Here is a 14,879-nt window from a genome sequence, read left to right as displayed (position 1 = left end):
AGAGCTCACAGCATTGGAGAGTTGTTTTGGAATACAATTAACTGTAATAAGGGAAGCCTTCATAAACAAAATAAAATAGGAGGTATACACTTGACATTCTGTGCGGTAAATAAAGTGACATGGCATACTTAATAGAAGAAAATTATTTACAGTAAAATGCACAAAAAGAAAAAAGAACAATCTTGAAAAAAATGATGCACAAGCCTTAGTGAGACTGTGAAAGTTAATTTTTTAATTCATGTGAGCCTTTCCTGCCCTCAGGAGCAGTGTGGAAGTTACACTCTGATCCCTTACGTGGTGTCACCTCAGGGCAAAGTGTTTGCCTGTGATGCTACCATGATGACCGGTATCAAAGAGCTGATGCAGCCCAGTTTCCAGCTGGAGCCCCTGCTGACCCCGCTGGTGGAAAGACTGGTTCACATGCTCAACAATGTTCATGTTAACACCAGGTCAGACTCAGACTGCAGCGCTCTGCTCAGCAGCATGTGCTTTACCAAAAACATCATCATCTCAGGTTACACATGCATCATGCTTGTGTTGTAACGCTTTAGTGTTTGACTTCACTCAGCTCTTTTAGTGAATACTTAAAAGTGTGAGAATGTTTTAACCCCTCTGCTCGCTCTGTTGACAGTGAGTACTTCCGGGAGTCCATCAGGCATGAGATTCGTACAGCAAGGGAGCGGTTTAGCGGACAGGCCCTGAGCGAGGAGCTGAGCCGGATACAGAAGCGGCTGGACAGCGTAGAGCTGCTTACACCTGATATCGTCATGAACCTGCTGCTCTCCTACAGGGACATTCAGGTGTGTGTTTATGCATGTATGAGTAAAATGCTCAGATATCTAGTGTTTTAAGGGTCTGTTAAAGCAATTATAATTTCTTTATGCATTAATTTGCAGTTATCTATCCAATTTAGTTGAAGAGCTCCTTTCAACATGTACATTGCATATTATAAAACAATTTATAAAGGTATTCTGCTCATTAGGAGTGACCTCAAATAGTATGAAATGTTTGACATTTCATTGGAAAGAACCTCATTTGGCTGCCATCTCATAGTTGAAAAACCTGCTTAGGAAACATGGATCATTCCATTTGAGCTAAACAGGGGTGCTCAATGTCGTATTATTTTACATAAATTTGTTTCCTCTAAAATAAATCATAACTCACTGCCTATCTTGATATAAATATCAACTTATATACTTCTGATGTAATTCTGAGAATAACTCGTCTATTGAAATCAATCTCTCTTGTATATGCATGAATAAATAAGCAGTGGGCTATCCTATTTTGCAGCACCATTGGAGCACTGGCATCTCAGCTGGTTGTTGAATCTTTTTAGTTTCTTAATAGCTTACAATGTCAGAAATTAAAAAAACTTCACAAGTTTCATGAAAGAGTAAAATGCAAGCCATGGTACTTGACTAATCACATGGGTACTGGTCAAGTATTTTGGTCATTCATTCCACCATTGAAGAACAACAGAGAAGAGTCAAGCTAATGACTTAGGGCCCTGATGTGATGGAAGTACCAGGCGCCTTCCGCTGGCTGAGCGTAGTGGGCAAGAAGGAGTGTAGACCCGGATGAGGGTTTCCAGGAGCAGGTTTAGTCACTGCTTTGTGACCAGCCAGCATAGAGAGATGAACAGAAGAGTGTCTTTGGTTGGTTGAAGACCAGACGCGCTGCTACGTTCTGGATCATCTGCAGAGGTTTGTGCATGCAGGGCAGCCTACCAGTAATGAGTTGCAGTAGTCAATGTGATATTACAAGAGACTGCACCGGGAGCTGTGTTGCTCTGTCAAGTAGGATGTGGTCCTCTTGATTTTATAGAGGGTGAACTTGCAAGACTGAGCAATTAAGGCCACTTGAACCTTGAAGGTTAGCTGGTCATCAATCATGACACCAAGATTTCAGGCACAATTAGTTGGCCTGAGTTTACTTTATCCAAGCAGAAAATTGATCTGTGGTTGAATGGTGGAATTGGCAGTAAGCTCAGTCTTACTGTTTCGTCATCCATTCAGACATATCAGCAAGGCAGGATGAGATTGAGGCTGGAACAGTTGTGTCATCTGGTGGAGAGGAGGGGGAATTATGTGTATCATCTGCATAGCAGTGATAAGAAAAGCGATGGAGGCAGATAATTGCACCAGGTAAGCTGGTGCATTATTGAGAAAAGGAGGGGACCAGGAACTGACCCTTGAGGCATCCAGGTTGATAAGCCATGTGGCCTTGTTATTCAAAGTCTAGAAGACAAACAGTTTGATCACATGGTTTATTTTTATGCTGCAAATTACAATTTGGATCAGTAAGTGAAAACAACTTTCAACGGATAGTTAAGGAAAGGCAAAATCTGTCTGGTCAGATTTGATTGAATAAATCCTTAATCAGGAGCAGCCTTTCTGCTCATGTAGAACCTGCAAAATGTTGGGCATTTTTATGATTTTTATAATGCAAATGTGGAAGCGCCACTGGAAGATGTCTCTCCCCTTCTGGTTTGCTTTACTCAGTTTTACCTAATGTCCTGCATACACTGTCTGACTGGTTTGGTGTCACACAACTGCCAGCCAGTCAACACTGAGGCCTGGTTGGCACTGTGCCATTGTGCGGCATCACTTCCTGTTTCCTGCTGCAACATTGTTGCTCTGTGCCGTTTCTCATGTTGTTAGAGTCAGGGCTAGTTTAGTTTATTAGCTTATTTGACAGGGGCCATGCAAAACAAAACTGTAAAGCCAGAGTTAGCTATGAAGCTAATTTAAATATGTGGTCTCTGGGCAGGACAATGTAAAAAATACACAATGCACATGATAAAAACAAAGGATTGATTGCTAGCATTGAAACAACACAAACTCAACAAGAGTCCATCACTAAAAACAACACATTTAAAATTACATTTCATTGTCTTTAAGATTGATGCAATCAGAGGTTTAAATCAGTGATCACATGATCGTTTTTCCTTGAGCCATGATTTCACTTAACTTTAAAAAACACTGAGGTTTGTGCAGTCTCTGATATGGGTAGGACTTGAGTTCTACTTTCTGCTGCTCTGACTGAAAATGCAGACTGTCCAAACACAACTTTTCCTGAGTTTAGCTAAACAGTCTCTTGCTGATGCCCTGGTCTCCCTAAGATTGTTCCTGCAGAGTAAAACCCGTTGTGTAAGTGGTGGTGGGGCCTGATCTTGACTTAATCATACACATAGCTGCATAACAAAGAAATCTGTCAAAGGTCGTTAAGTTATATTTCTTAATGGTGTTACAGTAGGGGTAGTTCCTTGTTTTTTATCAAGAGTTTTCAGTGATTGTTTGTCGAAGGTGTGTAATGGTTTTAGATTGGTTGCTCCAGCCTGAGACCAGCTCATGACACAGTAAGATAAATGAGAAAAAATCAAGTGCATGAATAGTTTAGCAGCGGCCAAAGGTAACTGATGTCTGTCATGTTTGAAATTCATAAGACTAGTTCTTACATTTCTGCAGACATTTTAACTTGTTTCTTAAAATTTATATTGGAGTCAATTGTTATGCCCAGAAAATTTAAATTCGACAATTTGTATTACCTCTCCTTTTACAGTCACATCAGGTTGAGGTGTATTATTTCTCCTGATAGAAAAATACATTCCCACAGTTTTGCATTAAGCATTAGATAGCTGTGAGTTAGCCAATCTCAGACTTTATTTAATGCTGCAGAGAGTTTGGACGCAGCTCGTTCTCTTGTTTTGGCATGGGTGAAGATAACAGTGTCATCTGCGTACATTTGGATTCGTACCTCTGGACAGATCAGGGGCAGATCATTAATGTATAAACTAAATAAAACCATCCTTAGGATTGAACCTTGCGGTACTCCAACATTACAATCAATAAAAGATGACCACGTATTATTGATTCTTGTACACTCTTTTCTCACGTATGACTCCATCCATGTCAGTGCTTTACCAGAAAAATTAAACTTTGACAATTTAGACAGCAAAACATTATGCTTTAAAGTATCAAAAGCTTTTTAAAAATCAAGGAAAACAGCAGCAACAACACCTCCACTGTCAAGACTTGATTTGTTCTGTAAAATAGCATAATGCTGTCTCGGTTTAATGGTGTTTCCTGGAACCATATTGCATAGGATGCAACAGAAAATGACAGGTGTTTAAATAAGCTATCAGCCGGTCACAAATGACTCTCTCTGTGACTTTGGAGATCACTGAGAGAATACTTATGGCTGGTTTCCAAGCATTGTGAAAATTGCACGGTTTTATTATAAGTTTACAAGATGACTAATAGGAGCACAAAGGTTACTTTTGTGCTTCTTCACAAATACAGGATCCCAATCAAAAACATCTTTAGTCTTGGAGGTGTTAAATTGGTTCAAGACTTTAATTAAAGAGGACTCTGACACGTCAGAAATATTAAAAACAAGGAAATCACAGTTTGGTAAGAAGTAACTTCTTGAGCCAAATTTGTGTGTCAGATATTTGACTGAATCTATAGAATAATTTTTCTCAAATTTACAGAGTTCATTTGATTTTTGTATTGCTGAATTGTTTATTTTCCCCCATTTCTTAACATGCAGTTTTATTACATTAAGTACAACTTTGTTAGCCATAACAAACACATATTGATTCAAAATATCTGTTATTGATGACTTGCTCAGAAAAAAATAGCATCAATCGACCCCTAACCAAGACGACACATTTGCATCCTGCTAGATATCATTCCACCAAATCCTAAAATTGAATTGTATAAACAGTAAGTAGGTTTAAAAACTACCCTCAGAAACAAGTGGCACTGAAAAGATGATAAGGATTAAATAATCTATATCAAATTCTAGGCCCAGGGGCCAAATCTGGCCTGTGGAACAGTTAAATCCGGCCTGCAAGATTATATCATATTTCTGTTATAACTGGTCTGTCCGTATGAGGTCTGCAGATTTCCTCAAGTATAAAAATGTAAACATATCCTTGATGATTAAAGATATCCTTGTTAAGTCATAAAAACTGAAAAAGTAGGGATTAAAAATATTTGGTTAAGAAGTCAGGAAAGTTAGTTTCATATTTTCAATTTTGCATCTCACAATTAGGGCTTAAACTTAGGATTTTGACTTTTTATTTTGTACTTTGAGCATTTCAACTCATAATTTTGACTTCTCATATAGTATTTTAAAACTTTAAAATGTATTATTCTAATTTTAAGTCATATTTTGACCGTTTAACCAATTATTTTTATTTTATCTCATATTTTCAACTCTAAACTTTGACTTTATAATCCCAGTGTTTGACCTTTTAGACTCACATTTGAAAATTTGAATCATATTTTGGATTTTAATTTCATGATTACAAATTTTATTTCATATTTTGACCTTCTAAACCCATGATTTCGGCTTTCTTTTTAATATATTTGCCTTTAAAAAGCATTTTTCAATTTTTTATGTTTTGACCTTTTTGAACTAATAAGTTTACTTTTCTCACATTTGGAGCCTTTAAACTTATCTTTTTTAACTTTTTAAACATCAAAATCATTTATCATCAGTCCAATTTCTTTTAAATTTCAAATTTAATTACTTGTGAAATGAGGTTGACAGTTTATGGTTAAAAGGTGACCTGTTAGACCCTCAGTTAAGACCTGAATCTAGAATCCAGCCCCTACTGTGATTGAGTTTGACACCCCTAATCTAAATAGACTTTAGCTGTCAAATGACTAATTTTTTAAATCACAGTTAGTCTGAAAATGTATGTAGTTATTCATGAGTAATGTCCCATTCTGTCTAGATAAGAAACTCTTCAATATGCACTCAAAACAGTTTTTTTTTCTTTTGTATTTTTTTGTATTGTCTTAAATTAAGTGTAATTTACTTCCTGTTTAGATGACTGCTTTTAATTTGAAGGGATATAAGGATCTTTGGGTTGATCAAAGCTTAAAACATGAATTCAGCCATGGAAAAAAACCCGGATTTTTTTATGGATTAAAAAGAAAATGAGGGAAGCATAAAATCTGTAATGTTCGTTAACACAAGGTACAGATAACTTGGATTAGATTAAATTGATTAGATAGGTATGTTATTAATCCTTTGTGGGAAATTGCTTTATTATGGCAGCAAAACCAGTCAAACAGCCAATAACAGTGGAAACACACATAAAAAACAATAATTTATCACAAATATGAACACTATAAACAGGTTTTAACCATTAAACACTCAGTAGTTTTAAATGGTGGCTATACATTTATCTGAGCTATGTGTGAGATGAGACATTAAGGAGCAGTGGTATATTTATTTTACATCACTCTGGCTGCAGAGAGACATTGCAGTGGCTAAACCAAAGTGTGCTGAGAGGGACAATAAAGCATGCAATAAATGCAATTTAAAAAAATGAAGCACTAATTATGGACCTGAAAAAAATTGTGATCAGTGCATTAATGCTGACAGCCCTAAAATAGACATTAAATGTCACATCATAAAAGTCTTTAAAAAAAAACAATGTAATGATGCAGCACCTTCTTTGACAGGACTACGACTCCATAATCAAACTAGTGGAGATGCTGAACAACCTGCCGATGTGTTTGGTAGCGGGACATCAGAATATCCAGTTTCATTATATATTTGCCCTGAACAGGTAAACACAAAGCTCCTGCTGTTATTTAACATCTGTAACCGCAATCTCCTCTCTGGTTTCATTCTCATTTCCATTCCCTGCTATAATTTGCATTACTCATTCGTTCTTAGCAGATACTGTATGTTTAAGCTCATCGTTGCTTATGTTATCAAATCTCTCCACATCAGGAGGAATCATCCTGGAGATCGTGCTAAAGCTTTGAAGGCTATTCTTCCTATTGTGGAGTCAGGAGGCAAGGTGGCGTCAGATGTTTACTGTCTGTGTGGACGCATTTACAAAGACATGTTCATGAGCTCCAGCTTCACCGATGTGGCGAGTAGAGACCAGGCCTGCTACTGGTACATCATCTTTGTACACCTTTGTGTTTGTTTGCTGACTGATTGTGCACACTTTTCCACACCTTACATGCAGAGGGACTCGGGTTGTTTCTCTACTTAGACTGTAGTTTGGCATTTAAGAGTCTCTTCTTTCCTTTATTAGTGCTGCTAGTGCATGTTTGCAGTTAAGCTTTGTTATTTATCAGATGTTGTCTTTCATTAGTGAGTGTATTACCATGATACATGAGCACTACCTTTTTGTTTTACTCATCAGGTATGGAAAAGCTTTCGAGATAGAGCCCACTCTTCACTCAGGCATCAACAATGTGGTCCTACTGATGGCAGCTGGACACGAGTTTGATACCTCCATTGAGCTGCGCAAAATTGGTGATTAATGCATTAAGATATTTGAAGCATAAAGTTTCTGAAAGTCATGCATTGAACTTTATTTTGGAGGGATATTAGCCTTATACTTCTATAGATGCAGCCAATAATATAGATACAAAAGACCACAATATTACTGAAAGATAAAATGCAACTTTTGGATAGAAACATTTTCACTGACCATACAAATTTACAAATTTAGAGACCACCTGAAATGTTTACATCTAAATCCTTGCAGTGTTGTACATTTATTGCCTTATTTTTGTCAGGAATGCACATTGCACTCAGGAATGTGATGGGAATGTGTTGGTCACATTGTTCCTGCCCCAGTTTAACACCCTGAAAGATGTGTGAACATTTTGATTTGCACATTGCTATCATATATTGTTGCACATATATCCATTTATAAATATATGAATAATTTTGCAGCTGATTTTGCACTTAATTATTGTGTTTTGTGGTATAATACTGATGTTTAGGTGTGACGCTGAGCACCCTGCTTGGTAGAAAGGGCAGTCTGGAGAAGATGAAGGACTACTGGGATGTGGGCTTCTATATCGGAGCAAACATCCTCGCTAACGAGCACAAGAAAGTCATCGAGGGTGCGGAAAAACTCTACAGACTCAATGCTCCGATCTGGTGAGGCTTCAATACTAGCTCTTGATTACCAGTAATCATGCACATCAGGAAGATTAATCACCATCAAGGCTTGGTTTGAAGAGCATTGTAGCTTAAGTTTGATTGATTAAAAGATGAGACCCTCCCCCCGTGAATGCAAAAGCATATAAAGTGATTCTGGTCTGATTTGCATGTTTAAATGATCTGGAATAATGAGTTCAGCATTATCTTGTCAGGTATGTGGCATCAATCATGGAGACGTTCATCCTTTACCGGCAATTTGCCAAGCCACCAGAGGTGAAATCTCCTAAACAGGAAACTGTGGACTTCTGGATGGAGCTGCTCCTGCAGACGTGCAAACCCACAGTCTCCACAGATCGCTGCCCAGTAAGACAACAACAAAAGCCTTAACAGTTAACTGTAACAAAAACAGAAAACTCTTACTTTCACTGTTAATATCTGTTGTTAAGAACCAGCTCTATGCAATGAATATTAAGGCTAATATACTTAACTATAATATTTTTATAACATGGATGGGTATTTTAATGAAATCAGGCAGAAAATGCATCAGTTTTAATCTCCAATTAGAAATTATTGAAGAAAATGTACATTATTTAAACAAATTAAATGAATTTTAATTTTGATTGACTCCTGCCTGTCAGGTTCTTGTTCTGGAGCCCAGCAAAGTCCTTCAACCGGCCATTGTTTGTGTGAGTGAGGAGGATGAAAGTTGTACTGTGCAGTTGAAACACATCACAGTCTTAAAGGTATGTAGACACTTTGTTCCCTCCCTAACTTTTTAGAAGAAGAATTTTGATCCATTGCATGAAAAATTGACCATTGACAGTCCCCCCCCCCCACCCTCAGATGTTATCCTTTATGAAGCCCCACTCTCCTTGGTTAGCGCTGGTCACTGGGATTCTTCCCATTTGATAAAACTGTAAAAAACTCTGTGATTTGACTAACTTACATGTTTATTTAACTGATTTCATTCTTTTATAAACTTGGCCTCAGTGAAATGATAAAGATAAACATCCAGAACAGAGTATGAGATACATCAAAAAGTCTTAAAAACTTCTTGAGCTAATTCAAATTGCTCAAACACTGCAGTTTAGGAAACAGGACAGAAAATACTCCTGAATTATAATGTGGATATCACCATTACTATGTTGAAGTACTTGTATCAGCATCACTTTTTTTACAACAAAGCACTGAAAAGCCAACTGAAAGTTTGTCTAGCTGGAAGTAGCCCAGTAGTAGTCAGGACCCTCTGATTGGTGGATGAGGGGACCAAATCAGAGAGCTAGAGAGGGTAAAAACTAGCAAACAATGAATGTGTATGAAATACCAGCAAAGTGCATGGTATGTTTAAATTATTTAATAACAAAGAAATAAATGAATTCTAAGAGAATCAGAAAGATGTAGGCTAGAGCCAAGACTTTAAAACTTAATGCTTTTTCAGAGCATATGCTCATAGGTAACCGTCTGTCTAGTAAGTTTAAGGTACATAAAGAGGTAGCACTTAGTTTTAGTGTGCCCTAATTATCTAGTAATTTCTCAAGAATAAGGTGGTCATTACCTTCTAATAGGCATTTTACCACATAATAAATTGGAAATATGGTAGTATTAAGGATGTATTTACCTTGTAATAATGTCTTAATCAAGAAAATCTCTATGATATTGTGGCATTTCTCTGGTAATTAGGTGGTATATTACCCTAACCCTAACCCTACACAACTATGGTGTCTTCGGCATTATGGGGAGGCCACTGGGAGAAGAGATGCTGAAACTCAAACCCTACTTTTTTTTTTTATTTATTTATTTATTTTTCCAAGCACTCACTTGTGTGTGTTTGCAAGTATTTTGACATTTTTCATGAATTTATTGTATGTATCTATTTTTTATATTCTTGATTCTCTCATTGGTTTATGGCACTTGTGATAAGATAATTTTTTATCAAACATTATTGATCAATTAAACTTCTATTTATTTAATTATTTATTCTAAAATCATACATGAATGGTCCTTAAGTAATTTCTTCAGAGACCCTGGGTGACTGGAGTATTTTGATGATGAGGTAAAGTTCATCTTAACTCCCCTCTTCAGTTGACCAGTATTCCCTTTGTTTTTTTTTTGCCCAATTTTAACCAAGTTTCAATGGAGCTTTTGTGAACCGTCCATTTTTTTAAGGAGTTATTTTCAGTATTTTTTTAATACTCATAGTCGCTGGGAACCTTTAGATATTGTGGCAGATCTCTGGTAATTAGGTGGTATTTTAAGTAGTTTCTTAGAAATTAGATGTTAATATTCTATTTAAGCTGCTTGATAATTCCCAGGTTAATTCTTTATTTTGAACCACTTAATTAAAGAAAGTCCCTCCTAAATAATTTTCAGGTATTTTTTTAGGGTTAGGGGCTTAGGGTTTGGCAAAATTCCACTTAATTGCCAGAGAATTGCCACAGTATCACAATAAATTACTTGAAAACTAATACATTATAACTAGGTAAATACTTTCTTAATATCCCATATTTCTTAGTTTTTACTTGATAAAATGCCAGCTTATACTAGGTAATTACCACATTACTCTTGATAAACTACTAGATAATTGCCTCCTATTAAAATAACTAGGTGATTAGGGCCTACTAAAGTAAAGTGCTATCCATGAATATGTTACAGAGTTTCAAAAAACACTTGCAAGTATTAAACTTAAGTTTCAGAAACATTTCATTCTTAAAGAGCATTAGCACTGAGGTGCATGTTCTTTAGTACCTGCAGCTCAGTCAGCATGCTGTAGAAATTGCATAATAACAGGAAGAGCAAACATTTCTCCACTGATTTACGCTCCAGTGAATGTTTAATCCAAGTGTGTGGGCGTCTACTTTGTCGCTGTGTGTAAAGGACTGTCTTCCTGCATACGTCAGGGGCCAGAGATGTTTACTTTCATCTCTTTCATGTGTGCATACTTGCAAATAAAAACATGTCAGACTGTCTTTATCCTGCGATTTAATGTCATCCTTATGTCCACAGAAAGGCTTACACCAGTGGACTTTCCCGGCCTCTGCAATTCGGGGAGTGAGGTAAAGTGAAGTACAGCATGTGCTAACATCTCTCAAATATCTGCAGCTCTCAGTGCTGGGTGTGGTCGAGCCTGCAGCAAAGTCAGGGGATCCAAACACGCCTGTTGTCTGGGAAACCTTGGCTGTCAGTCAGACTTTTAGTTTCAGGCTTGCTTCTTTGTTGTTTTTAGCTCTTCGCTGCTTCATTAAAGTCTATTTATCAGTGATCAGTGTTGTTGTGGACTTTGCTCCTGTCTTGTCTGCAGGTTTGCCACTTTGGCATTTTTAGCAAATACCTGAAAAAGTCATCTGCCTCATGGCTTCAAAGCAACAGGCAAACAAATTTATCAGGTTTTGGCGTGTTTGGAGAGAAGACATCTTGTTACATTGTTTGCTCTTAATCAGTATGCACTGAATAAGCTGTTCTGCACTCTACACTAAAACCTGCTAACCTTTGTTTTACAAGCTGTTACTTAGAACAGAAAAGGAGTTGATTAAATCATTTTCATGTGACAATACAATGATCACATGATCCAATATTTGTCACAATATGGGGTTCATGAAACTATTTTACAAAGATTTTTTATTCAAAAAAATAAGGCAGCATTCAGTTTGAGCAGTCATGCTTCTTTTATTTTTGTTCTGCAACGGTGCAATTGTGAAGCATTCTTTTTTGTTATTTAAGATCCTCTATTTTTCAGTTACTCATGTCAATGGAAACTTGATTTATACTTCTGTGCTGAAATCACACCATAGCGTAAACCATAAGTCTGTTTAGCCCTAAACCTACACAGAAGCCTATGCATGTAGCCTGGCATACTCCTCCTCAAAACTGTCACTTCATGTCAAAACAACTCAGCTCACAAGCCCTGTGATTCTTCCACGAGGTAGCATTGTCTGGCAGTCTCTGAATACATCGACATGCATGTTGTGCGCACTTTGACGTAAGATAAATGACTGCAGAAAATGTTACAATTAGTCATTTACTAGTGCTTAGATTGAGCCCCCGACCGTACCCTAGCCTATGCAAGCTCAGTCCAAGCCCATCTTGTTCCGTCCTAATAACTGCAATTATGGTCCCAAGCCCCATTTATACCCAATATTTTGTTTTGATAAGTAGGCTTCTACAATTAATATTTTTAAGTATCATTCTGAGTTATTTAACAACAGTAATCTGTGATAGAAAGCGCAGAAAGGATAACAAGCAGACAAGCTGAAAACACTAATTATTAGTGTGCTGTGGTTTCCTTTATACAGAAATCAGGAAATAGGCAGTGGTTCTGGGAACTGGCATAAAAATTTTCACTACTGAGTAGTGCTTAGGCGTAGTATTGTAGAGTGACGTGGGTGCATGAATGCACAAGCGTGTGATGTTCACAGCAGTATAGGCCACTATGATGTAGCTACAGCGTAGCAAATATGAAATGCAAAAGTTCAAACCAGGCTCAAGAAGTCAGACTATAGTTCTCTCTCTCTCTGCTGGTTAAAACAGTATTGCAATATGTGCATTTTTAAATTGATTTAAACAAGCTTTATTCACATCATTTGTAAATTATATAGCAAGGTTGTGTTATAACATACTTTGAAATTAAATTTACGTGCACCATCAATTTTCAAATCAAATGTGCAAGGGATTTTAACTTTTTTTTTTCAATCTCCATTTCTTGTTTTCCCTTGGCAGTGCCTCAAAGATCGATGAGCGCAGCTGCTTCCTGTATGTCCACTACAATTCAGATGACTTCCAGCTCTGCTTCCCCTCTGAGCTTCACTGTAAAGGGTGAGTGACTAATACACTAGCAAAGACGCAGCAGGGCGAGGCAGTGAGTGTATTTTTGTAGATGTGAGGTAGAGCCTATGATCCAGTTTCTGGCCTGCTGACTTTCTGGATTAAGATGAGCAGACCATTATTACAGTTTGCAGGAAGAAAGTCAGACTGGCAGAGTCTAGTCAGTGGCTCGGAGAAATGAGGTGTGATATAACTGCGCTGACTGAGTCATAATTTCTTCATCGTCTGCCAGGAAAACCCCCAGGGACACATCTCAGGTGTCCCAAATCATAAGAAATTGTTTTCTTCATCTCTCTTGTTGTTTCTACCACTACAGAAAATATTGTCTCTTCTTTCAAACAGAACAAAGTTCAGCTTTTTTTTTTTATCAAAGATATCCTAGTCTGTCATACAGTTGAAACCAGAAGTTTACATATACTATATAAAAAGGCACATAAACTTTTTTTTTCTCCCCGTCTAACATTAAATCAGATTTAATGTTTGGTGTTTTTGGTCAATTAGGATTACCAAAATTATTTCTATTTGCTAAATGCCAGAATAATTAGAGAGATACATTTTTAGACAATTTTTTTATTATTTTCTTGAGAGCCAGAAGTTTACATACATTCCATTAGTATTTGGTAGCATTGCCTTCAAACTGTATGACTTGGGTCAAACGTTTTGGATATGCTTCCAGAAGCTTCTCACAATAGTTTGCAGGAATTTTGGCCCATTCCTCCTGGCAGAACTGGTGTAACTGACCCAAGTTTGTAGGCCGCCTTGCTCGCACATGCCTTTTCAGCTCTGCCCATAAATTTTCAATGGGATTGAGATCAGGGCTTTGTGATGGCCACTCCAAAACATTGACTTTGTCATCCCTAAGCCACTTTGTAACCAGTTTGGCAGTATGCTTAGGGTCATTGTCCATTTGGAAAACCCATTGTGATGTCTTGAGATGTTGCTTCAGTATTTCCACATAATGTTCTTTCCTCATGATGCCATCTATTTTGTGAAGTGCACCAGTCCCTCCTGCAGCAAAACAACCCCACAACATGATGCTGCCACCCCCATGTTTCACAGTTGGGATGGTGTTGTCAGGCTTGCAAGCTTCCCCCTTTTTTCTCCAAATATAATGATGGTCATTATGGCCAAAAAGTTCAATTTTAGTTTCGTCAGACCACAGAACATGTCTCCAAAAATTAAGGTCTTTGTCCCTGTGTGCATTTGCAAACTGTAATCTGGCTTTTTTATGTTTCTTTTGGAGTAATGGCTCCTTCCTGGGAGAGTGGCCTTTCAGCCCACGTCGGGACTCGTTTGACTGTTGATAATGAAACACTCTCACCAGCTTCAGCCAGCATCTTCACAAGGTCTTTTGCTTTTGTTCTTGGATTGAGATGCACTTTTCGGACCAAAGCACGTTCATCTCTGGGACACAGAACCCGTCTCCTTCCTGAGCGGTATGATGGCTGGACATTCCCATGGTGTTTATACTTGCATATAATTGTTTGAACAGATGAACGTGGCACCTTCAGGCATCTGGAAATTGCACCCAAGGATGAACCAGACTTGTGCAAGTCCACAATTCTTTTCCTGATATCTTGGCTGATTTCTTTTGATTTTCCCATGATGTTACACAAAGAAGCAGTGTGTTTCAGGTGTGTCTTAAAATACATCCACAGGTGTGCCTCTAATTAACTCAAATGTTGTCAATAAACCTATCAGAGGCTTCCAAAGACATGACATCATCATCTGGGCTTTCCCAAATTGTTTAAAGGCATAGTAATCTTAGTGTATGTAAACTTCTGACTCTCAAGAAAATAATAAAAAATAGTCTAAAAAATGATCTCTCTCATTATTCTGGCATTTAGCAAATAGAAATAATTTTGGTAATCCTACTTGACCAAAAACAGGAAAGGTTTAATCAGATTTAATGTTAGATGGTGAGAAAAAAACGTTTATGTGCCTTTTTATACAGTGTATGTAAACTTCTGGTTTCAACTGTATCAGTGGAAGGATTTCCCTCTGAAAAAAATACATTTGGAAAGAAAGCAGAAATTACATAATATTGAAAACTTTCCTGTGACTACTGGAGAAAGTTGAGTTGTGTTGTTTGTCATGAACTTTTACTGTATGTAATTCAGGTCAACACA

General features: G+C 37.4%; 1 protein-coding gene across 1 annotated transcript in view; it reads left to right on the top strand.

Annotated features, from left to right (window-relative positions):
- si:ch211-1i11.3 (mitogen-activated protein kinase kinase kinase 5) overlaps window positions 1-14,879 on the top strand; it is a 32,840-nt gene that overhangs the window by 2,950 nt on the left and 15,011 nt on the right. The window contains exons 3-12 of the mRNA XM_041793553.1: window positions 262-449; window positions 632-800; window positions 6,483-6,589; window positions 6,757-6,927; window positions 7,181-7,293; window positions 7,770-7,929; window positions 8,145-8,295; window positions 8,571-8,675; window positions 10,936-10,985; window positions 12,646-12,741. Coding sequence (XP_041649487.1) covers window positions 262-449; window positions 632-800; window positions 6,483-6,589; window positions 6,757-6,927; window positions 7,181-7,293; window positions 7,770-7,929; window positions 8,145-8,295; window positions 8,571-8,675; window positions 10,936-10,985; window positions 12,646-12,741 — 1,310 coding nt within the window. The remainder of the gene's footprint in view (window positions 1-261; window positions 450-631; window positions 801-6,482; window positions 6,590-6,756; window positions 6,928-7,180; window positions 7,294-7,769; window positions 7,930-8,144; window positions 8,296-8,570; window positions 8,676-10,935; window positions 10,986-12,645; window positions 12,742-14,879) is intronic.

The sequence above is a fragment of the Cheilinus undulatus genome, linkage group 8, assembly GCF_018320785.1.
Source record: "Cheilinus undulatus linkage group 8, ASM1832078v1, whole genome shotgun sequence".
Classification (NCBI taxonomy): domain Eukaryota; kingdom Metazoa; phylum Chordata; class Actinopteri; order Labriformes; family Labridae; genus Cheilinus; species Cheilinus undulatus.
Note: the sequence above shows the minus strand (reverse complement) of the source record. Positions and strands in the feature narration are given on the sequence as shown.